The sequence below is a fragment of the Strix uralensis genome, chromosome 4 (genome assembly GCF_047716275.1).
Source record: "Strix uralensis isolate ZFMK-TIS-50842 chromosome 4, bStrUra1, whole genome shotgun sequence".
Classification (NCBI taxonomy): Eukaryota; Metazoa; Chordata; class Aves; order Strigiformes; family Strigidae; genus Strix; species Strix uralensis.
In genome coordinates, this window is record NC_133975.1 from 3,418,360 (window position 1) to 3,443,659 (window position 25,300).

At 50.2% G+C, this 25,300-nt stretch overlaps 1 protein-coding gene across 3 annotated transcripts in view; it reads left to right on the top strand.

The window, feature by feature from the left end:
- The window catches only part of LZTS3 (leucine zipper tumor suppressor family member 3), a 56,754-nt gene extending 32,832 nt beyond the window's left edge, over nt 1-23,922 (top strand). For 2 of the 3 annotated variants that reach the window (XM_074865449.1, XM_074865450.1), the window contains exons 2-4: nt 8,537-9,025; nt 10,697-11,527; nt 14,489-23,922. In XM_074865449.1, the coding sequence (XP_074721550.1) occupies nt 8,576-9,025; nt 10,697-11,527; nt 14,489-15,199 (1,992 nt within the window). In that variant the 5' untranslated portion in view covers nt 8,537-8,575 and the 3' untranslated portion in view covers nt 15,200-23,922. The remainder of the gene's footprint in view (nt 1-8,536; nt 9,026-10,696; nt 11,528-14,488) is intronic. The other variant, XM_074865451.1, reaches the window with a different exon arrangement.
- The last annotated feature ends 1,378 nt before the right edge of the window (nt 23,923-25,300 follow it).

Genomic DNA, 25,300 nt, shown 5'->3' on the forward strand with positions numbered 1-25,300 from the left:
GCCTTTCTTGCTACTAGCTAAATGCCCAACGCTCAGGGGCAGAGCTACAAAGGTCCCTGCAAAGCATCCCGGGCTGCAGTCAAGAGCTGGTCCTCACTGAGGTCTCCAAAACCCCTTTCTGGTGGTTTGCTCCTGCCCAAGCTCTCCGTTCCTCTACCCTGACCATGGCTCTGTGGTCCTGGCTGAGTCCTCAGCGAACTGGCTGGAAGCTGCCAACACAGCAGCAAACTGCTTGCAGCTTTGGGTTGACTTTCTGCCAGGTTTGTGAGCTGGATCAGGCCATGGAGAGAGCTGACAAGCAGCAGATCTGGATGGGATCCCTCCTACAGAAGGGGCTCAATGGAAAGCTGGTTATGGGCCACAATTCCTACAGTTGCCCAGGGGGTTTGTCTGACTCCAAGGGAAAAAACTGCAGGGTTCTCTCAAACCACAAGGTCTTGGGGAGAAAAAACAGCTTTCCATGTGTTTTTGCAAGCAAAGCCAGCACCAGAGCTTAAGCACCATGTAGCTCTTAATCAACACCTCCCTGTGAGCGCTGCGCAGAGATGCAGGACAGCCGAGCAGCATTGATGTATCCCACTGGAAAACAGCCCTAGCAAATCAACCCTTCTTAATATTATCATTAGCATTAACAAAAGCAAGCATCTAATGTCCTGAGCAGGACTGGTGCATTCACTACATGCCATCACCCTGCTCACTGTAGCCAGGAGCCTCTTTTAAAACCTTCTTAAAACGTAACAGTAGGACTTCTCCAGCCTGGATGTGTCTTACAGCACAGACTTGCAATGACTCGGTCCCACCCCTCATGCTGCAAAAGGAGCCTAGGCTCAAAGCGCGGCTCAGCTGAGCCGTAGGAGATGCCGGGCAATGTCCTGCTAGAGTCTGGAGTCTGCCCTTGCACCAAGGGCTTGTCCATCTCTACATAGTCCAGTAGCAATCAAAAAGCCTTTGCACAGAGGGATGCAAGATGTGCAGACATGTAACAACCCCATGGCCAAAGAGGTGTCTGAAGGTGGCTACAAAAACTTGGCACTTCTTGACTCTCCAACCTGCCTTCCCAACTTTGCTTTTTGGCCCTGAATGGGGGGGAAAAGCTCCCCATCACAAAGCTCCCATTTCCTTCGGTGGGGATAAACGGGAAAAGAGAGGTCTGTGTCCTAGGGAAACAGCGGAGTTGTTTGTCTGACATCATTTGGCTTCTGGTTGTGGAAAAAGCTTGTGGTCAAAAAGCCCAAGATTTGCATGTTTTCACAGACAGGTTCAAGTGCTTTCGTGCTGTATTTCAGTGGTGGTGGAAAACCTGGCAGCCACCAAGCCAGGATGTCAGAGTAGGGGAAAAGGAGTTGGAGGAGGTGCAGAAAAGAGCCACAAGAATTACTTGAGGGCTGGAAAAAATGCTTGTGAGAGACAGGAAAAGCTCATTCTGTTCCCCTCTTCAGACCAAGGCAACTTGAGAAGGGTGTAGAAGAAAAGGAGGTGCCGACGCACTGGAGTCGGGTAGGAGGGGAGCGGTGGTGTCCCTGCCTCTTGAATGGACCCTGGCAGAGGTGCTCTCGACCAGGTTTGGGTCCAGCATGGCCGTAAGGATTTGACACATGATGGCCCATGACACAGTGAAGGCAGAGCAGGAGCTGAATGGTCTTTTTGGAGGACGTGATGTACAAGGAGAGACTAAGGGCTGTTTGTTCAGCCCGGAGAAGAGGGAAGATAAAAACCTTCTGGAAGGTGCATGGTGGTACAAGTAAGGCAAGCAGTGCATTTTGCAGGGCAAGATGGGAGCACTGAGAAGTAAGGCATGTCCATCTGACCTTCTCCAGCACTGCAGCGGTTCTCTCCTGTGCCCATGTCCACCCTCCCCAGCCCAGGCAGGGAGCAGGAGGTGGGCTCCCATCTCGCCATCGCTGCTGGAGCTGCCTTGTGGGAACACAGGGTGTCCACACCAACCTGAGCAAGAACCTTTGAGGTGCTGATAGCTTTGCTAAGACCCAGACTCAAATACCTCCATGGACGTATTGGTCAAGAGTGATTGCAGGTCCTGGGTCTCACTGATGGTTTTTCTCCAGGGCTTGTTAATGCTTTGCCGGACACAGGTGGTTTTGCTCCCTACAGAGTCTGCTGTCTTCTCACTGCTGACCATTACTGGCCTTCCCTTCCCTCTCCATATATTTTTCTGGAAGAAGCTGAAACGATCACAGCAGAATTTTTTTTTTCCCCATTTTATGCTGTTTCTAACCTGCTCCACCACCCCAGGACATGATGACTTTTTTCCTCCAGCTGAACCAGCTCTGGCACCACTGCCAACAAACTGGACAGCCACCAGAGCCCTAAACACAGTGCAGGTGTAGGTCCTACCTCCCCGCAAAATGCATGTTTTCATTGTGTCAGTAATTGCTTGCTCATTAAAACAGACGCAAACAAACCTGACTGTTGAAGGTCACGGGCACACCTGTTACTGCAATTGGCGGGGGGTGGAATTTTTGACCTTCAGATGCCTTTGCTGCCCGTCCTGCCAGGACCACATGCCTGGGATGGTGCGTGTGCCAAGGCACTGCCTTGTTTTCGGGCTGTTTGCTGGAGCTCTCTCTGCCCGAGACCAGTGATTGATTTCCTTCTCACATGGCACGGTGCCTAGGTATGTCTCCCAGAGGCCTTTGTTACTAGAGTGTTAACAATTAACCTACTCAGGCAGAAACAGAGCCAGGCCTTCATAATCTAGGCTTAGTTAACCATTCAGCTGCTTATCTGAAAGCAATTTTTCTTCTGCCTAACTGGAAGGCATTCGCTAATTCATTTGGATAAAGCAAGTGTGAAGATGCAATTGTTTTATGGATTATTATAATAGCATCTAGGGGTCCCTCAGAGCCACAGGCATGGTAGGAAACCTTGGTAAGAGGTGGCCTTGAAGAATTTACTCACCACAGTTGGGGAAAAGGAAATTTCACCCTGGATTTTCTGCATCAGCTCCAAGACAGGGCTGCTGGGGGAAAGGCCAAAGGGCCACCATGGCTGGATGGGACGGGGAGGTTGTGAAACATGGAGATGGTGGAGAGCTGCACCGTTCTGTGAAGTCCCAGTGTCCCCAGCCAGAGAGGAGGCTGGCTGTACCGATAAGACAGGGCACCTTTCCTAGGTAAGGTGCTGGCGTGGAGATGCCTACCATGAAGGGTGCTTTGGATCGATCCAGGCAGACAAATAAACCCTTTTCAGCTTTTACTAACACAGTAATGCTGGGAAATGGGAAATTGGTTCAGTGTTTGTTCTGGAAGGGTTCCATTCTCCTCCTTTGTGTCTCCAGAAAGTCCCTTCACTTGGGTTCCTGCTGTAAACACGGGGCTCTGAGGAACAGGACCGAGAGCAGAGGTCAGCAAGGGCTGAGTGTCAGCTCTCAGAGGTGGTGGCTGATGTGATGGATGGATGGACAGATGTCACTCAGGAGTGATTTGGGCAGAGCTGGTCCTCCTCGAGAGGTGGGATGGACCTGGTGTCTTCTTGAGAGCCTGGTGAGGATGAAAAGCGAGATGGTCCTGGTGCCTCTTCACCACTGTAGATGGGATGAAACATCTGGAAAAATAAAACACCTCGAAAGAGCAGTGGCTGGCAGGTTGCTTAAAACTCCTGCTTTGGTTTCTCACCTGTCTGGAGCGTCCCCATGCCACCACGGGCAGGGGAAGCCACTTTTGCCCCTCTGCCATGGCTTGGGGTCTCTTCCATGCTTGGAGGTGACTCCTCTTTCCTTTCTAAAGGACAGACTTGGGAATGAAATGCTGGTAAAGGTAAGCCATTCAGCTTCCCTCAGCCCCGCTGTGTTCACAGACTGCCAGGCTCAGCATCCTTGTTTCTCTCATTGGGAATCACCCATAAACCCAATTTTAGTTCGTGTTCCTATGGGAGGGAGACAGTTATGAGATTTAAGGAGCAGAAATGTCCTGGGGAAGTTTTTAATCATTCATTCCTCCAAAGCTGGAAGGAGAAAAAATGACCCTCCAGCTCTGCACCAGAGCGTGGCAGCGTTATTCCTTACCTCGCTGTGCTCAAAACTTGATTTCAGAGTTCACCTGAGGAATGACCAAGGTGAAACTTGACTTGGAACTGGAGCTGGCCAGAAGATACAAAAGCCAGAGCTGTTGTTCTCGAAAAAATGGCCCTTTTTGGCAAACAAAGCTGTACTGTCAGGGATCTGTTGGCACTTCTGGAATCTCCTTAATAACATATTTGTAATGCTTGTCCGTATGCTCTGTTTATCAGATCCTGCCTTTACAGTAAACATAAGCTCATAACCATTTTTTTCAGAATATCTTCTTGGATGATTCCCAATTAAAAAAAAAAAATAATGGAAAAATGTCCATTTTCACAGTGGTGCAGCTTTGATCCCACATCCCAAGAAGGCAGATGAAGTCCCCCTGGTTTTGGGTTGCTGGCACTGAATGGGAATTCCGGCTCAACATCCTGGTGGGCTTGGGTCATGGCCCTAAGCAGAAGCCTCCTTGATGTGGAAGCCACTGCCTGGGAGCCAGGGGGTCCCCAAGGGCAGAGAAAGGCTGTGATTCTCTGCCGGTGAAGACCACTGATGGGGATACCATGGGGCTGAGCAGGCACCTTCCTCTGAGGTGTCTTGGGGGACATTGCCATGAGTCTGCCCAGGCTGTGGCTCCTGCCCAACTAAGGACATTTGTCTTCCCTAGCTCATACTGTTTGTTGTTGTGTCGGCTTTCTTTTTTTTTTGGAAGGATCAAACTTTCCAGTGACCTCATCCTGCCCTCAGAAAGTCAACGTAAATGCAAATGTCACAGTGGAATTTACCCAGAGAGGAAAAAGTAACCTGGATTTCCCCTCCACTGGCTGAGCGAGGCTGGGGAGCACTGCACGGAGGTGATGTGGTCACTGCCTTTCCCCTGTCTGGAGCTGACACCTTCCAGCACATCCCTCCCGCGGTGGCTGGTGTCCCATAAGAAAACAGACACAGCCTATAAAAATCCCAGAGTCACTGAAAGGCAGGTTATTCCTAAATTAGCAGAACAAAAAGTCTTCCCTTGACTAATGAAATCCAAAGGCACCATGGGTTAAGTGTGGCTTCAGATGGGTGTTCTCCATCCCTCCTCATCACTCCATAGTCCAACCAAGTCTGCAGGTGCCCAGCAGGCACCTAGATTAATCCCAGGGCATCGTGCACTCATGAACTGTCTATGGTGTTGTCCCTTGAAAAGTGCCTTCAGGGTGCAATGGAGTTGTGAGCCTTTGAGTCCTGATCGGTGCATTGGAGAGAGACATGTCCAAATGTCGCGTGCCAGATGCATGACCAGACCCAGACACTTCTCTCTGCTGGTGGAGGTTTTGTTACTTAGGATTGATAAACATTTATGTGTTTGGATTGTAGCGGGTCCCCACGCTGCACCGTGTGATGCTTGTGTGATATTCGTTTGGTGCTCAGCCTTTAGATCTCAACCAGTGAGTGACATGGAGACACCTCTGTTGGGGGACAAAGGTCCAAGCTGCAGGAAGGTCATTAGCAGTGACTACAAAATGTTCACCCAATGCTCATCGCTTCATATCACTGGTGGTTCAGTGGGGCAAGTCCCCTGGGGACCCACTTTGGGTGAGGTATTGTACAAGGGGATGGTGAAGGTTACACCACCAAGCACATCCTCCTCTGCCTCACAACTGCCTTGTCCCCTGTCCATGATGGGGCACATCTGGTGTGTCTCAGACCATGAAGGCTCCTTCACACCTCAACAGCAGTTCAGCTGGGATGGTGGCTTTCACCAGACTACATTCTTAAACCACTTTTTCCCCCTGTGACCACCTCCACACCCTGCTCTGCCCCAGAGGAACTCTCTCAGCTCACTGTGGGTATCGCCTCTGTGTCCCCTCCCTCTGGCGCAGCAGTTTGCCACGTCTGCCCCCAGCCCCACAGCACTTGGGCCGTATTTCAGACAGGGCAGCTTTCTATGAGAAGATCAGGATGCTGGAAAAAGGGACGAGGCTACAGGCAGTGTTCCTGGCAGAAGCCTCCAGAAATGCAATTTAATAAAAGTGAAGTCGAGCAGCACAGGTCCTGCTTTAACCTTCTTTTTTTTTTTTTTTTTGCATTATTAGTGCAAATAGCAAGACCCTGTGAGACACCACATCAGAGCTGAGCTCTAGACCTAAGCTAGCCCTCCAGGGAAATAAACCCTTTCCTGCTTTACTTGGGGAGGGATGATTTAACAAGCCTACCCCAAGAAGAGGGAAATCCCCAATGAAATGGGGATTTTCTCCATCTCCTCTACCTGCTAGTCCTGCCTGAGCACCCCCATTACCAAACCTCTCTCCAAAGGGCATCGCTTTTGTTATCCCTCTTTTACCCAGGGGAAACCTGCACCTCCCACTGCTCCTAAATCCTGATTTAGTCCCCACACTGCCAGGATGGTTTATCCTGGGAAACCTGGAACTGAGGGGTTCGGGGACAAAAATAACAAGTGATAGGCCAAGAGGGAATGGCCTCAAGCTGCGCCAGGGCAGGGTCAGACTGGCTCTTAGGAAGGATTTCTTTGCAGAAGGGGTTGTTGGGCGTTGGAATGGGCTGCCCAGGGCAGGGGGGGAGTCCCCATCCCTGGAGGGGTTGAAGAGTCGGGTTGACCCAGCGCTGAGGGATCTGGTGGAGTTGGGCACGGTCAGTGTGAGGTTAATGGTTGGACTGGAGGATCTTCAAGGGCTTTTCCAACCTAGATGATTCTGTGAAATAAAAAAAGCATCCTTTCTGGCCCATGGGGACCAAGACAATGAACTCAGGAGGGCTGGGTGGACACTGGTCAGCTGAGTGTCCAGAACTGTCCACGTGCCACCATAACTGCTCCTCCAGGCTTTGTTCAGCTGTGTCCAGTCTGAAGGTATCAGAGACATCTGCACAGACCTGCAGATAAGAGGCAGGACTCCAGGGAGAGCTGAGCCTTTCTGGAGCGGCACTGGGAGGACACAAAGATCCTCCCCAGCAGCCTGGACACTCCAGTAACTGAACTGAAATGTGAGAGTCTTTCCCAAATACAGAGACCCCAGGATTCATTGCAATCAGCCAAATTTTGCAATGTATCTTCTCCCTTCCCTCAGGTAATGAGATCCTTATCTGGTATGGATTCAAATTCTTCATTATTCAATGAGGCAATGGAAAAAAAAATGTGTTGTGGGTGTTTTTATTTCCTTAAATAAGATTTTACACCTTTGTGGGGATGATTGCATTACAGAGGATTGAGTTATCACCTCAGCAGAGGGAATGGGAATTGTGGGGAATGCAGCCACTCTCTGCAAGACCTCTATCTTCTGCACCAGCTCAGTTCAACATGGAGTAGCTTCCCCAGCGCTCATATTTTATGGGTACACCCATCAAGGAAAACCCATGGGTTTCTTTAACTAAAGAAATTCTGTTGAGAGAAATAAATTCATGTAGGTTTTTTTTCCCCTAGTCCCAGTCTATGCTGGGGAATGACTGCAGAGGCTTTATCACCTTCAAGGAGGGTAGTGGGGCAGTGCAGACCAGATCCTTTACTGCTGCGTCCAAGAGTGCAAAACCAGATTGATTTTCAGCTGGGACTTTCAGAAGGGACTTTCAAAAGGCCTTTTAGGAAGTTATAAATTGTCCTTGTGAAACCTGTCTTATCACCAGTAGCTCTGGACCTTGACTGCCTCAGAGGATAATAAATTCAGCACCAATGCAACCACCAGTATTTGTAGAATTTCCCCAAAACACAGATGAGAATAGGCCTGGGCACCTATGACGCCAGAGATGAAATCACAGGACTGGGGTTTGTAATGGTGATGGAGCTGAGGAAGAGCATCCAGACATGTGAGGACTGGTCCTAACCATTTTTAAAACCATTACCTGCATGTTATCCACTTCCCATGGCCTAGTTTTGGCCAAACCAAGGCACAGCCTAGGTAAGAATAAAATGGAGTAGTGGAATAAAGGTTTAAAAGAAAATTTAGGATGACACATGGACAAAAGTATCTTTTTAAAAGCTCAAGTCCATGGGACAACACTCCCAAGGAAGAGATGGAAAATGTGTTGCTCAAGGCCTGCTGAATCATCCCTAAGGGATGTGCTGGAGGGAGCAATAATGTATGAGCCTACAGACAGGCCAGGGCTGGAAACCTTCCACCCCCACAGCAACACAAACTTGTCCAAACCTGGGAAACATGACAGAAATAATTCAAGCTTAAGAACTGCAAATGGTCACATCTAACTGATGTTGTGCCCACTAAAACCCACAGAACCCCCTCCCCTGGGAGCACACAACCCTTGAGACTGAGGGGCTCAAAAGCAGCTCTTTTGCATAGCAGTCATTTGGGGGACCAGTGCGTGTTGCTCCTCCAAGGGGGGCTGGGGGTCACAGAGAGAAGGACAGTCCCATCGTCTGCTCCATACCATAGACTGAGACATGACAGCTTCTGTCCTTGCATCACCCAGCCCAGATACTCACTCATGTCTGCATGATGCCGACCTGCAAAGGGTATGGTAGATAAAAGGCATCTCTTTAACAGTCCTTTCCTTTTCCTCCTTCTCCAGTGCCACTGATTTGTGCCTCCACCTCACCTCTGCACTGCCATGGCCACGCTAGAGACACTGCCCGTTCTTAGTGACCCAACCTACCCCAGCCCGGAGAACTTCCACGGTTTTGCTCCCCGGCCATCCCAACCCATCTCCCAGAGCACCATGGGGAGTGTGGGCAGCGGAGTTGCCAATGACCAAGAGTTCGCCATGAAGAGCGTGGGGACCCGGACGCAGAGCAGTGGCCGACAGACAGAGGGGTCTCGCAACGGGTACTCCACGCGTGAGATCTCCAACCGCTACTCCGGCGAGGAGAAGACATACAAGTCGGAGAAGGTCTCCAATTCCCTCTACATCAACGGCGACCTGCGCAAGAGCGAGAAGGTGAAGATGGACATCTGTGGGAACGTGACCACCAACAACGAGAAGAACATGCCGCCTCCTCCCCAATACCGAGAGCCCAGTAACCCACCAAAGATATTGCCAATCTCCGGCAAACTAGACCAGGTGAGAATTCCCACCTCTGGAGCAGCTTGATGACCATGGCACATTTCTAAAAACACAGACCAGGGAGCCTTGGGCAATGGTGCAACCCTGACAGTCTAATTCTTACGGTGTAGATGGCATCATTTTTATGCACAGATAATGTAATTCTTATTACTTTCAGGGGATTGAACAAAGGGGAATGTTAGTTCTTGAGGAACCCAAGAGCATGATCACAAGTCTTCCACAGCTAAGCTTCCAGCTCATTTAAGCTTGTATTTAAGTCACTGGCTATTCCAACCTACCTGAGATGCTCTGCCTACCTCCTTGATTGACGGGGAGGGAGCTGAGTCTGCTCTTGTTTCAGTAGGTCCAGCATCTGGGACCCACTCTTATGTTTTGTACCATTTATAGACAATATCCAACAGCCCACTGCCACCAAAATGTGTTTGAAAGCAGCTATGAGCATCTGTTCAAAATCCCAGTGCTTCTTGTGAGGGGCAAATTGACAAGGCTTGAAAACTACCCCTGGGAGCATTATCATCCATTCAAGCCCAGTTCTTGTGGCTCATATTGGCTTCAGGAAGCAAACATCTCCCAGGCCTGGAGCAGCAGAGTCCCACAGCCAGCAGTGTTTTATATATCCTGCTGCTCTGCTCCAGCAACTTCCGTAATTTGTGTCTTGGGGATGTTACCTTGTGCAGTATCATTTCTGCAGCGTTTGGTGGCCTTGTCTCCAGGGTTGTTAATCCACCAGCCCCTGTAGTCCATCTCAGTCCCACATGCCAGGCACCAGGTTTTAGTCCCCAACCTTGCCTGCTCACCAGGGCTCGTTCTGTTTCTCCTGGAAGGCATTTTCAAAACATCTTTGATAATACAAAGCGGCTTACTCTGGGTTAATTTTCACCTGAAGCCCAACCTGCAATAGGGAAGATTCAATCCCATTTTGAGGAAAATTTTGTTTCTGTAGGTGCATTCACAGGGCGAGGAATGTGGAAGGTTTTAAAATCCTTTCTAAATCCCTTACAGCTGTGGTCCATTCTCCCCACAGCATTGTTTATGCCCACAGAAAACACAAACATTCAAATGAAGAGCAGCTTCAGCATGTTCCTTGCCTGGTGTCGCTGCACTTGGGCCAGCAATGGCTGGAGTCACAGCTCCTACCTACTCCTGTCCGACCATTAGCAGGGCACGATGTCCACACAGGGGAGAGATGACTGCTGGCAGGAGGGAAACGTGATGCTCCAGGGGCAAATCAGCTGCTAACCCAAGGGTTCAGTGTAGTTTTCAGCAAATGGACAATGCACCCTCAATGCTAGAAGTCCTTCAAAATATAATCTGACAAAATCAAAGAGTTGTTTTGATCAAGTCTGGTAGGCAGGGGGCAGCCCTCCTTCCTGCAAAGAGCACTAAGAGGACCCAAGGAGTATTCTAGGGAAAAATCACACAGATTTGGGATGAGTCAAGGTTTATTTTTCAGTTGGGGCAAAGGAAAAGAAAGTGTTGCCCTATGAGAGACCACAGGTCCCTCGTGTTAAATCCCAAATGGTCCAGGGTGTAATAAGGCTGAGAACTATGGAGCTAGCCCAAGATGTCTTAGCTCCATCAGCCCCATCCTGTGCTGATGTGTCTCTTTTGTGTGCTGTTACCAAGCTTCCTGCTGTGTTTGATGCGTGGTCCTTTTTCCTTTTGCAGAGCAATGAGCCCTTAGTTAGACCCTCAGCCTTTAAACCAGTAGTTCCTAAAAACTTCCATTCCATGCAGAACCTCTGCCCGCCGCAGAGCAACGGAGTGACAGAGAATAGAAAGAGCTTGAACCATGCCAACAGCAATAGCCCGTCCGCACCCAAAAGTGGACTCGACAAGAGCAGCCTTAACAGGACTACAAACCAAGTGGGGGGCCTTTCGGATTCAGGCCGTAACTCGTTAACGAGCCTGCCCACTTATGGGACAGGCTACAGCCAGCACGTGGGTCCAATGAGCGCCTCCACAAGCCACATCAACCGCATCGGTACAACCTACGTGGACAAGAACATCGTGGGATACAACGGGATATCTACCTCAGACAGCGGGCGGTCTTCGAGCAAGAGCACCTCTTCATTCAACAGACTGAACCATCTCAACGAAACGATGCCTTTCCACTCGCCTTCAACAGACGACATCATCCAAGACCTGGAAGACCGGCTGTGGGAGAAGGAGCAGGAGGTTCTCCAGATGCGAAGGAACTTGGACAAAAGCGAGGCAGCCATCTTCCAAGTGTTCGAGGAGAAGCAGAAGATCTGGGAGAGGGAAATGGAGGACCTGAGGCAAAACTATGCCAACAAATTGCAACAGGTCTCTAAAAAAGCGCAGCGGGCTCAGCAGGCCTTGCAGCTCCAAATCTTCAAGCTCCAGCAAGAGAAAAAAAAACTCCAAGATGATATGGGACAACTCCTCCAGCAACGAGAGGAGCTGGAGAAGAAATTTGTGGCTTTCAAGAAGGAGCAGGCTGAGTTTCTCCCAAAGATTGAAGAGACCAAGTGGGAGGTAAGAGCCTTGTTGTAACTGATCTTGAGTGAGGTTTTCACTAAGGGCTCTGATAGCCAAAAATACCTCCCATTTGCCATCAGTGGACCCCACAGACAATGGCTATGGGCTGGTGGCCTCCAGGTAACAGATGACACTTCAGTCACTTCTTCATTTGTCTGAGTCCCAAGCCTGTAGTTTTGAATTAGACTAAAATGAGCGCAATTTTTTGTGCACACCTCTTGTGCTGGTTAATAATTTGGGTTCCCACTCAGGTCACTCCAATGCGTGACATTTGAATCCAGTTTCAGTGAATTCAGGTCTTTCCATACAGGTATTTGTGCCTCCCAAAAATGGGTTTAAGTCTATTTTAATTAAATTCCTCTAACATCTGCGTTTGGGCAAACCTTGAAACCGCTTTTCAAATATTTGATTTTCTTTTTTATTTAAGATATAAAGCCAGTGAGCCAAGAATGATACCGATAGCCAAGTCTACCTCATGCTTTCCATTGTAACACACTGTTTTCAGTTGCTAATAAGTTTATCTCTCTTAAAAGGGTGAAAGGCAAATTCCTCTTTCCAGTTCTCCTTTTGAGGCTTACATATTTTTTCCTACTGTTTCTATTTTTAGACCATTTTATCAAAGTCTGTTTGTATAGCCAGTACTAACATTTTTTTTTTTCAGCTTGATCATGTGAAGAATTTTAATCCTTTCATGGACTGGCTAGAAACTTTAAATTTATTAAGAGTGCAGAGGCAACATGTAGCTCTAGAATCAAGAAGACCCTATTCTGCTAATCCTGATGGAAAGTCAATGAAGCTGGGATTAATCAGGCTCTGAAATGTGCTATTTGCAGATGTTCAGCAGAGCTTATTAGAGGCTTGCTGTTAAATCCCCGCAAGTCACATCCCAGAACACGGAGGCTGCATTGTCCCACATGATGCCTCCTTTGGCCAGCTGCTCTACCCAGGTCTTTTGTTTCTTCCAACAAGTTTGGTCTGGAAAGTTCCCTCATTTTGCACCAGGAAAACTGCAGATGGGCTTTTGATTATTCGCTTCACTGCTACAGTTCTGTCTGCAACAGCTAACCCAGTGATATTGATGTAAAGATAGGGATTCGGCATGTGGATCAAGACACCTAAAATTTGTAGACACCTACACTTGTTGACTTGCTCTCCAGGCTCCATGGCCTGTATTTCCTAGATTTCCATGGCACCCAAGTAGAGGCCTATATTTAAGTATTTTAATCTGTAAATTGATTCCTATCCAAGCTGTTGTTCATCATGTATTTCTCTGCCTTTTGGGAAGAGCTAGCCCACAGAGAGCACTTTCAGTAAATTGTGCAGTTTTTTAGCCAGGCAGTAACTACACCACTCTAACTACAGATAAACCAGCGTGACACAACTCTGCTTCTGCTGCAGACAAGTGCTGGTGGGGATGTGAGTACTCACAGAGTTAGGTCTGCATGGGGAACCACCACAGTTGTCAGCTCCAGGGAAAGCTGCTATCAGTAGGAAGTGACTGGGTACATCTCCCAGCTCTTCAGCCATTGAGGACAGTGAGCACTGGGCTGTCGCAATAGCTGAGCTGCAAGGTCTGGCTCAACATTACGCACCAGGCAAGTCCTCTATAGCAGAGAAAGATGGAGGTTGCAATGAAGGTAGCAGAGAGGAGTGTTTGTCTGAGGAGCATTGACCCAACTGCAGCAGAGCAGCAAGGGACCTTGAGGGCACCGCAGGAGGGAGGAAAGGCCAAAGCATTTCATGTGTGACAAGAGACAGGAGATTCAGGAGGACGGGACACCCCGTTCTGGAGGTGGCTACCAAGTCTGTTTTTAATTATGCCTGTCCTCTCTGATCACTGATGGTTCCTTGGTGCCTATCCCCAGCCCAGTCTCCTGCCAGCACAGGTAGGGACTGTTTGTCTCCACAATCATCCACAGGAGACAGATCAGATCTGCCAGTGCAGAAACCTGAAAACTACGGAGTTCATGGGAAAATGAGGGTTTGGTCATTTTTATGGTTCACTTCCAATACCCACAACTATTCATGCAACTATCACTTTTGATGGACTACACAGGTGCAGAGGAGCGTCATATTGAATGGTGACACCTACATAATGCAAATACACACTGCAGCAAGGGTATTTCCACCAGGCTTGTGTACCCTTTCACTTGGGTGAGACGTGAGCCAGTCAGGATGAAACTCCTGAAACTCCAGTGCCCAAGGAGGGTGCATGGTAGTCCCATTTCAGCAAGGGTGGCTTGCAGCTCTCTCCTTGACCTTTGGCAGAGGGGCTGTCACTCTTCATGCCCTGCCCCAAAAGAATTAAATAGCTACCAGTCCCTGGAATGTCCCCAGTGAGGTGAACCCTAAAATTTAGTCAACTGGGTTCTTCAGAAGTCTTTGGGAATCAAAGCATCATAGGACAAGTAAGTAATATCTACTGTCTCTGCATCCTGTCCTACACTTCCAGTGCTCAGGGATAGCCCGGGTGGTCTCTGGGTCTAAGATGTTTCTGTCTCAGGCTTGTTCAAGGTCCAGATCCCGTTGAGGTCAGTGGGAAAACTCCTGCTGAGAGCAGAGGGTTTGGGGTCAAGTGCCGCAGGCTTGTGGTTAGGTGAGTAAGATGAATGCAGGGAGGGAAGCACTGGTGTCCGCTCACCACTGGTGAGGACCACAGCACTTAGGTTTGCTGTTTGGTCAACTCCAGCTGGGAAAAGCATCAGGTCCCTGAGAGCCAGGAAGAAACACCAAATCTCCCCCCAAAATGTGGGGACAACCTCTAGGTCTTTGGCACAGTCTGGATCCTGGTGAAGGCTGAAGCTCAGCCCATGAGCATTGTTGCTGGCTATCCCCTCCATTACCTGAGCCTCCTGCCAACCTGAGGCCATGGAGGTGTTTCATGGGCAGCGTGGGGGACAAGCAGCAGTGGTGGCTCCTTGCTGCCTTCCTCCTGCCTCACGGATGTTCTGCTCGCAGGTGTGCCAGAAGGCAGGTGAGATCTCCCTGCTCAAGCAGCAGCTGAAGGACTCCCAAGCTGATGTCTCCCAGAAGCTGAACGAGATCGTGGGACTGCGGACACAGCTCAAGGAAGGTAAGAACTTCCTACGGGAGAAGGAGGAGCAGATCCTCACCCTGAAGGACTCCTACAGCTCCAAGAGCGTCAACCTGGAGATCTGCGAGAGTGAGCTGCAGCGGAAGATGAGTGAGGTCCAGGTGCTGAGGGAAAAACTGAACCACTGTGAGCTCGAGGTCTCTGGCCTGAAGCGGACACTTGCCAGCATGGGACCTCCAGGACCTTTTGGTGGGGACCTTGGTGAGAAGCTGCGGGATCCACTGGCCTGTGAGAGTGACGAAGCCAAGATGCAGCGGCAGAGCGAGGACAGCGTCAACACACTGCGGAAGGAAGTGGAGCGGCTCCAGACGGAGCTGAAGCTGGAGCGGCAGCAGCGGGAGCAGCAGGTGATGGACTTCGAGGAGGAGCGGCGCACATGGCAAGAAGAAAAGGAGAAAGTCATCAAGTACCAGAAGCAGCTGCAACTGAACTATGTGGAGATGTACCAGAAAAACCAGCTCCTGGAGCACAAGGTGAATGAGATGAACACAAAGGCCACCAGCCCCCCACACACTGAAGAGAAAAAACCATGGACTCCCTCCAGACTTGAGCGAATAGAGTCCACTGAGATCTGAGATGGGACCAAGACAATACAACGTCATTTTTTTTATTGCTGTGCATGTACTACCTACTCAAGCCAGTGATCTTCCGAAGGATAATACACTACCGTAGGAGCAGTGTGAGTCTACTCGCATCAAGCTCCATCACCCTTACTCTATACTTCTGTGCTCTGTAGGTAAAATAACTGTGGATGTGCGTTGTTTTTCTATCGATAATGCGACATCTCTTTTGGTTTTTTTCCTAGTACAGCTGGTGAGGGTCAATTGGCTCTTTTGTAATCTGCCGTGACTGTTACTTTGCTAGAGGCTGCCATCCCCTCTCCTACAATTCACCCCTCTTCGGTTGGTTGTTTTGGAGGGTTATATTTGGTTTCTTTGGTTTTCCAAGCATTTACGCGCAGCAAAACAGTTCAAAGTGGCAGGTTTTTTTTCAGGGCATTTTTAGCCACATTGGCTAACAGAGCAAAGCTCTCGGGATCATGAGCAAACTCACTGTTCTGCATCAAGTATCCTGTCTAGACAGTGGTCTTAGTGAAGTCAGTGGGAAGTTGGCCACTGATTTCAGTGAAACCAGACATATCTCTACCACATGACTCCCTCTTGCCAGCCCATAGCTACCATGGTTGCAAGAGGTTAGGACATCCTTAAGGAGCAGGATAAGCCTGTCCTGGTAACATAAGCCAACAAGGAATTATTGCCCAGCAGGAGCCTCTCTGGGGGCTCAGCAGAGCTTAACATATGCTGCGTTTTCATTTCGCTGTGGTTTCTTTCTGCAGTTCCACACCTCTCCTGGGTTGTGACCAACCCTGGGAGCAGAAATACCCTCCCACCCTTGCCTTGGTCCCCCTATTCTTACCACATACACAAGCTGGTTACAGCAAGAAAAAAACCTTGGAAATCCAAGATAGTTTCCCTTCCCAAGAGCCCTTTTACTTCCCAAAGTCAATGGAACCAAGGTTTGGGGAAGCCTCCAAACCTGGCAGGATGTTTATGCAAACTGAAGCTTTAGCAATTTGCCTCAACAGTGGGCAAGTGTGCTATCCCATTCACAAATGAGTGATGCTTCAGTGCACTCTCTCGGTCCAGGGTCTACTTAAAAAATGGCATCTGAGCCTCACTCAGGAGTTGCAGTGAGCACATATCAGCATTACCGCTAGATTGCAACGGGGCAAGCGTTAGCCTTCAGTACAGCCGTTTCAAACAGCGTCCATAGCGATCCCACGTGGCATCACATATTCCAGGGACAGAGATAATGCAGGCCTAGCTTAAGAAAATATTCAGCTACTAACTCTGAGCATGAAAGCAGTCATAAGAAGGAAAAATGCTTAAGATCACGCAAGTGCTTATGCCCTGGCAGAATAATAACCAAATCCTATATGCACAGTCACCGATAACGGTGCAGGCATCAAAAACCAGCATTCAGCTTTGAAAGGTGGGCAAGGTGGGTCTGGCTCTCCCTTTCACGGACACTTTTTTACCGTGACCCACAGCAAAGAGTGAAAAATGCTGCAAAGTGGAGTTTGCACTGACTGGGCAGTGGCCAAAGGACCAACGCAAGTGGGAATTTTGGCTCTTTGCCCTGGGGAGCAGCTAGAAGAACAAAGCTAGAATTAACACGTCTTGGGATCTCTGTGTGAGGCAACTCCAGGGAGAGTTTGGCCAGATCACGTTTCATCTGCATACCAAGGGAGAACCTCAGGGTGTTGAGGGGCTGAAGACCTTCCAAACAAAAGCTCTGAAGCTACTCATTTTCCATGTTACCTCCCCTGAAAGCTCCTCCCTCCCCATCACCAGGTCTGACATTTAGTTGGCGTCAAGCACTGTTGTGGTGAGCTCTAGACTGAGCAAAGAGGCTGAGCAGGAGAGAGGAGACTTAAGTTAGTCCCACCAACCTCCAGCCAAGGTCAACAGACAGCATTACTGGGAAGGAACTGTCGGTGCCTGGCAGCGATCCCTGGAGCTGTAGAAAATGGATATGTGTGATGAGACCAGGGCATTTCAAGATCCCAGTTGATGGTACATGTCTCTTCCCACTGCTTCTGCCTGTGCCTTTGGAACTGGAGGAAGACACAACCCGTCAGTCTGGAAAACACCAGGACAGCTCAGGCTAAGCTCCCTTTCCAGGACCAGCCATAGAAAGGGGAACTAGGTCAGATCTGATCCCTGAAGGGTGTGGAGATGCCTCCCACTATGAATCCTGCAGATGCTCCAGAGCTCTTGGACGTCAGCCCGCGCACCCCACCACGGAAGGAGTGCAGCTGCCTGCTGGTGCCACCTAGCAGTAGACTTTGCCATGCCAAGGAAGACACACATATGCACTGTGCAAACGTACTTTTGGCCAGGCAAATCCTAGAGCTTCCTCCATTTCATACACTGGGCCTTCAAGATGGAGAGAAACATCCCACAGTGTCAGGGTTGGAGATCTGGTGTCTTGTGTCAACTCAGCTTTCTATGCCTCTCTTTCCACATCAGATAACCCATGCTGTCTTCCTTCCCACAGCAGCTGTGAGGCATCTGTGCTTGTGAAGGGCTTAGCAGTCTTCGGGCAAAAGGGCAATTTCTCTAAAGAGGCTTAGTCTCAGAGGGTTGTATGGCTTTTTTGAGATCACCACATGAAAAGCACACCCAAGAGCAAGTGCCCTCATTAGAAGATGGGTCCAATAACCTGGAGGCTCATTTCCACTTTTGATCCTCCTTGTCACACTGACATTGACGTTGGTTCCCCACTAACCATCGCAGAAACCAGTGTTTCAGTTGGTGGCTCAAGAACACCCAGAGTGATTGAGTTTCAAGGATCTGCTGTTGAGGAAGCATACACCGCAGTTCCCCACTGCGTTAACGCTCAAGAGGAATGGACACTGGCATCACCCTGTGGGACATCTTCTCACCAGAGCTCCTTGTTAATCCACAGGCAGGAGAAGCAGGGGCTTGAATGGCCTCCCCACACACCTGTCAGCCAAGCCCTCCAGCATGCCAGGTTTGCTCTGTCATCTTTTTTTTCCTAGATCTTTTTTGCAGTGGTGCCAGGAATGAGTGTGTCTTGATGGACCCAGTGAAACCTGGAGGCATACGAGTTTGTCTGACTGTTGGAGGGTGCTGGACTGCCCAGGGACTCAGTGGCCTCACAGTGCATCCATCAGGGGCTGGCAGAGCTCCTTGGGATGGAGCAGGAGCGGCAATTTTTCACCTTGGAGGAGGAAAGGTACGCTCCCTTCACCTTCTTCACTGCATCACTTTGATCTAGAGTTTTGATCCAGATATGAGCAACCTCGACTGTGTCCATTCCTTGGATTACACAGAGCCTTGCACACACCTATTAAGACGCTGTGCTGTTGCTGCTGGTGGTTTTCCCTCTCTTGGGCTTCACCCAGCATCCCCCAAGCACTCAGCTGTCCTGCAGAAACCACCCCGCTATGCTACAGTGATATAAAATACAGATGTTTTTGGCAAGTGCACCAGCCAAACTGCCATGAAGGAGGCACTGGTCCGGCACTGGATGCACTGGTCCCCATCACATCCTTTCCCACATGCTAGCACTGTGTGGCCACATGGTGGTAACCAGTCTCTCTTGGAGGTGACTGCCCTTTGCTCAGCAGAGATGGAGTTAAATGATGGTGGGACACCTGGGTTCCTGTTGTTTGTGCTCAGATCTGGCCCAGGTGGAAGCTCACCCAGCTCTTTCCAGATCTTAACACTTTTACCCACTGACTGGATAAAATCCCCCATCACAAGCTAGGTCTGCGTTGAGGTCCTGGGGTCTTAGCCTTGGATTAAGATAGCCAAGGGGTGCCAGCCTGGCATTTTGATGACATATCCTGGGAATGGCCAGCAAGGCTGATATCTTGTTTCTTGGAGGCTCAGGCAGGGCCGATAAAATGTTTCTGTCCCATGAAACTCAACACAGAGTTTGGGCTTGACCATAACCCAGCTGTCTCCTCCACCTTTGCTCAGCCATCTCTGGAGCTGATGGGATTCAGTGTAACGTACTGGCTCATGTGTAATTCTCCAAGTACTGCCCTCAAAACCTTGCACATGGTTAGTGTCTCTCCTGAAACAAGAAATCACCTCTAGTTTGCCATTGGCCAACACCAAAACCTATGGTCATGAGGCTCTCAGGTCAGTTGCCCACACATGGGGTCCAGAGACATTAGAGATGCTCTGGGATACCTGATAGATGGGGCTGGCCAATATCATCCAAGACATATGGGAGAGCCAGGCCAGTGGTGGGAAGACCTGGAGCACCTCTACTGGGACATCACCCACGTGCGAGCAACTGAGTCATGCTCCAGGCATGTCCACATGGCCATTATATGAGCAAATAGAGGATCCTGATCAGCTCAAGCCATTTCCATCCATGAGGATTTGGGCTAAGCAGGCTACCCTGGTGCCAGGGTGGGCCTAAGCAGCCCTTCTTACCCCTTACTGTGAGTGGGGTTGCTTTGCTCCACCATCATTTTGAGGTTGGTTGCTGTCACTGTAAGATGCCAACCTGGCTGGGCTAGTTCCCTGCACACAGCCAGCACTCCTGTCTCACCCTGAGGATGAAAGCCGCAACCATTGCACGTTGTTGTGCTTCACACAGTCCCACTTAGCTTCTGCCACTGTCTCGTGGCAGCCGGCTGCACCGTTCCTGCTGTCGCTGGCATCATGCCGGAGGGAGATCACCTCCAGAATTCCACACTCAAAATAGGAATTGAATTGTTGCTCTTATGCTGCTACGTTATACGGAGACAAGTGTACTTGGATGTAAATAACAGCCCAGCTCTGTACATACAATGATTAAATGAAGAGACAAGAAAGCTCTGTGGCTTCTATACTGGCGAACGGGATGAACAGTAGCAGCTGATGCTGTGTTCGAGCGCTTAGTGCTACACAGAAGGTGCTCAGCACCCCCTGAGCTTTTGCTGGCTGCAGTGAAAAAGGTGGGGGCTCAGCACCTCCCAGGAAAGCAATCCGCTTGGGATCCCAACAGAGCAGCCTGGTGTCACTGTCCTCTTTCAATGCTGGCTACCACGCTGAGCCAGGATTTGCAACCGTCCCCTGGTTAAGGCTGAAGTCCCCTCTGCCCATCCTTGTGACCCCCCAAAAATCCTTGCAGACAGTGGCTCCCAGAGGTGTCCCCCTTGAGCCCTGCTGCCCATGAGCTCTGCCCATGGAAGGGACCAACGCACCCCACTCCTGCCCCTCACAGTGGCACTTTATAGCTTGCTCAAGACAGCGAGCTCATGAGCAACATGACCAAAGATCTCCGGAGAGCATTGGACTGCATGCTTGGAGCTGCTTCCCGGCTTTCCTGGGGAAGATGAGGCTGGTGTAGGCTGGAAAATGGGAACAAGAGCTGGCAGGGGACAAGAGAGGGCTTGGATTTCCCTGTGTTCCAACTGGGAATGTTTGCAGGTCCATGAGGGGCCTTTCCGGTGCTAGATAGGATAGGGTAGAAAGGAGTTCCTGGGTGAGTAGATTGTCCCCAGTTGGTTACACCAGTATCCTCCATGGCCATGCCAATTAGCTCCACACATTGCCCAGGGAGAGTGTGGACCAGGGGCTGTTCCCAGGAGGCAGGATGGATGCAATTCCCCTTTTTTCCTGGGGAGAAGAGAGGATGCATGCCAAGCCCTTACACAGGTCTTCAGGGTGACAGGTCTCCTCTAGTTTAGTAGCAGATATTGCTGCAGGGTCCAGTCAAGGGCTTGTTCTGGCTCAGTGTGAACTGGCCAGGACAACGTGTATCCTGAGAGCTGGTGGTCCTGCTGGCTGCCGCCTTGGTGTCCTCTCCCGAGCTCACACCAGGGCATCCTCAGCACCCTCCTTACCAGGGAAGCATCTTCCAAGGTGAAGGCACCGTGGTTTTTGCTTCTCCTGCTTGGGGTGCTGAAGGCATCTCTGCCCACCTTAGCTCCATGAAGGCTCCTGAATCTGGTCCCAGCCTTGGCAAGGGGAGTGTGGGCCAGTGGGAGACCCGTGCTCCTCTGCCCACAGTGCTCCTGTGGATGGGTGCTCGGGTGGCTCTGGGCATCGGGCACATGCCTCTTCACTGTGCCTCTGCTCCCCAGCTGTGCTGAGCCTTCTCCATTCCACTCCTGCTAAGACCATGAAAGGCTGCTGATGGGCAGTGACAGCCTTCACTTCTGTCCTGGATGGGAGCAGGTCCAACTTGCCGTTATTTTAACCCAGCCCTTCAGCCCAAGCCTTGAAAGCTACTTTATAGAGTTACTTTTCATCAAGACCCCTTGCTAAAGATCTGCTCATCATGTTGCCTGTGCCCTGCGACTCCTCTGCCCCAGCTCTCCAGCCTCTCTTGCCTCCTTTTAGATCATCACCATGCCCACTGTCCCAGGAACAGCCAGTGCCTCTCCCAGTACTCTCCCAGATATGTCTGAACAAGCCAGAGCTGAATCCCAAAGCCCCCACTGAGAGTGGTGTGTCCTGATCCTGCCCTCAGAGGAGCTTTCTAGACTACTGATCCTCATCTCTTCTCTCCACCATTCCCATGTCAGCTAGATCGGCCCTGCTTTACCTCCAAGAGCAATCTTATTTCTTGCTGAAGGATGTCCCTGTGGCTTGCAATCACTTGAGATCATTGCATGGGGCTTTACACCATCGCAACACATCACAACAGCCAGCTCTGGGGCTTCCCTGGTCCTTCCACCCTCTGGAAAGACAGGGGTGTGAGGGGTGTATGAGTATCCCCGGTCCGTAGGAGCACACAGCACCCATGGCACCTGGTCCCCAGTGTATCGAGGGGCTGGGATCACATCCAGCTCTTTGCAGATGTTGGCTTCCCAATAGGATGTTCCATGCTGGCAGTGTAACTGCTGGCAACGCCAGAAATGAGCTTCTGCATTTTCAGGATAAGCTTCCTCCCTGGTTCTCCCAATGAAGGGGATCGTGTCAGGTCTGGAGCCTGGGACAAGCTCTGACATGCAGGGTTGTGTTTTCACGGCCCTTTTACAGATCTGTTTTCTCAGGCAGAAAGTCTTTGCTTTCTGTCACAAAGCAATAGATTTTTCTAGAGAGATTTAAACGGGACTATTCCCAACTCTGATACCTGCAGGCAAGCCAATGTTCCCTTGAATACCTTCATAGCTCCAACCCTGGGCTCTCCTCCTTTGGAAAGGGATGTGAGGTCCAGTCTGGCTCCAAATAATCACCAATGGTTAAGCTTGGCAGTCCCCATTCATCTGGAGAGCCCAAAGCTGCCCATGTCCAGCAGACCATCAGTCTGGGTCCCCAGGAGGTGTGGTCCAGCCCGTCTGGTACCCATCCCACAACTGTTACTGGGTCCCTGCAGGAGGTCTTCTCCATTAGCTCACCCTTGTGGGAGCCACTGGGTGCCCTGGGGTGTCTGAGCTCACAGAGTAATGTTTGGTGACAGCCAGACATCAGTGGGAGACCACGGTGCTGGCTCTGCCGTTCCTGAGAGCCAGGCTGTCCGAGGAGCCCTCTCCAAGGAGAAGGTCCCCTTTTCCCAAGGGTGGCATGTGGGTTCCCTTCCAGCAGCTGAAGGGAGCAAAACGTGCGCAGGCAGAGCTCCACCACCGGTGCAAAAGTGTTCTACCACCGGTGGAAAAAAATGCTGCACAACCGGCCAATGTGTCTATGCAGTCCCTTTCCACGCAGCGGTGTCCCCGCAGAGCCCAGCCCAGAGCTGGAGCTCCTCCAAGGTGTCTTCGTTTGCACTCACTCGGACCTGGTAAACGCTGTGAGCTGAGAGGAATCCCTCTTGGTCTTTGCCTTGCACCGGGCAGTACGCTTGTGAGGGTTTCCTCATCCTAAATCGATGCACGTTGCTTAGTCGCCTGTCTTCTGCATCTGTTCTCCAGCAGATCAATAGGTGTCCCCCCAAAACCCAGCTCCCCGATGGGAGAACGTCAGGTTGGGCCAACTGGCGCCCCCGAGCAAGCCTGCTGTCTGATTTCACCAGCAATAAAAGCCCCACGGAGGAGTGGCCAGAGCTCTTCGCTGCCGCTCCACTGCCGGGTGAGCTGCAGGCTGTGTCTGTGTGTAGGATCTCTGCATTAGACCCTTCGTCCAACGTTTTGGATCTACCCGACTGTAAATTCAATCCCAGCCTTGTGCTTTCTTTCCCTTTGTTGGTTTCTTGACGCCTCGGTCTCTTTCTGCTCTTACTGTGAATTCAAACCAGAAGTGTTCTGAACTCGACTCCGTTACTGTTTTGTTTCTGCGTTGACTGTTGCTGGTTCTCTGAACTGCGTTTAATGAGACTTTGCAAAAAAAAAATTTAAAAAAATTTTAAAAAAATTATATATATATATATATATACTTAAAAAATAAAATATTTAAAAAAGAATTCCATGAAGTTGGGTATCTCTCCTGTCCACCGGTCACTTCCAAACACCATTGTCTTGACTTTGCCTCTGGTCAGTGTATTTAAAGACAAGAGGTTGAAAAAAAAAAAAAAGATAAACCACAGCATTCTGGGATTTTTGTACAGCAAAAGTGTAACTGTTTAGGAAACTCACGTTAAAACTATACCACACTTCCCAATCTACTGCTAGTCTGTTGTATGTTTCCATTGGGTTATCAAGATGTGAAGAGCTACTGCCTTTGCGATTTTCTACAGTGAATATATATATCTGTACAGAGGTATGTATATATATAAATATATACGAAGATCTATATGTATACGTATCTCTCACTCTCCTATCTCCACCTGACTGTGAAGGATTTTTATTGGGCAAAATAAAATGGAGAAAGGCCCCGTTTTAAAAACCTGACTGTGTGGCTTGTCTGACTGTGTTGTGGGTGGGAGACGCGGCAAGACCCGTGGGGGATTTCGGGAGAGACCCACAGCCAGGCTGGGAAACTGCAGGGAAGATTTCACCTTGGACATACCAGCACCCTCCAGTCAAGAGCTTCCCCGTGGGTCCCATCCTGGAGGATGGAGAGCAGCCTGGTGTGGTGGAGTGGGAGGGGAGACGTGGAGATTGTTGGGAGCAGGGGGGGACATTGTGCGTGTCCGTGTCCGGGTGGGATGTTCCCCAGTCCTGCTTTCCCAACACACAAGGGCTGCTCAGGCTCTTCAAGCACTTGAGAACAAGCACCACAAGGCCACAGTGGTGGTCACAGGGCTGGACAAAACATCTGTTTGAGGTCCCATAGGTCAGACCCCCATGGATGTGTCTGGAGCTGTTGGGGATGTCCCAAGGCTGACTGAGGAAGACACAGGCTTTCCATCAGTCCCACAGCCAATGTCCAAGACCACCCAACATTCATGTAGGTCACTAAATTTCTCCCAAGCCTACGAACACAGGCTCCCAAGCCAGGCTCAGACCTGAGGGATTTCCAGGTGAGGACACACTGTGGAAGACAAGACTCAGGTGGAGATGTCAGGCATGGGCCTGGAGCCAGCTGTAGTGGTGGGAACCTGGCACGAGCTAACTCCCCTTCCCTCCTGTGCCAAGCCCTCGCTTGGAGCAGCCACCTCTCCCACTGCAGCATCCCTCTGGGGTTTCCCTGGCTCTGGGGCTCAGACACTGCCACTCCCCCCAGAGAAAATTCTGCTATGCTGGGGCTTGAGGATGGGAAGGGAGATGGTTTGAGGGAGCTGCTGTCTGGGCTGCAGGGAATGGGGCAGGGAAGTGTGGGGTGTCCACTGATGGGCACCCTAATGTTGGGTTGGAGAACAGAGCTGCTTTCCCGGCACAGGCCTTTCACGCAGCTGAAGGAATGGAAAACACAAGCAGTCAAAATGCATCAAATTTGTGCTGGATCCCCAGATGGTTGGGTGTGGAGCAGTTTGCTAACAACTGGCTACGTGAGAAAGGGCACAGCACCGAGGAACTGCTGACAACGGCGACGTGATGGGAGAATACCGAAAAGTATCAAAGAAGAACAAAGAACAGAAGCAGGACTATGTAGAAGGCCTTGCAGAAATCATAAGGGGAGAGATTGGTATTTAACCTTAGCAACCAATGTATCTAACCTTAGCAACCTATAAGGAGCTTGCTTTTTGCAATATGTATGAACTAATTATTGTGGATATAAAAGCAGTGTGAGTACTAATAAAGTTGAGCCTTTGTGCATTAAATGATGGCTGGGCTCCCTCTGCGTTCTTTCAACAAATGGTGACCGCGACGTGATACGTGCCAAAGG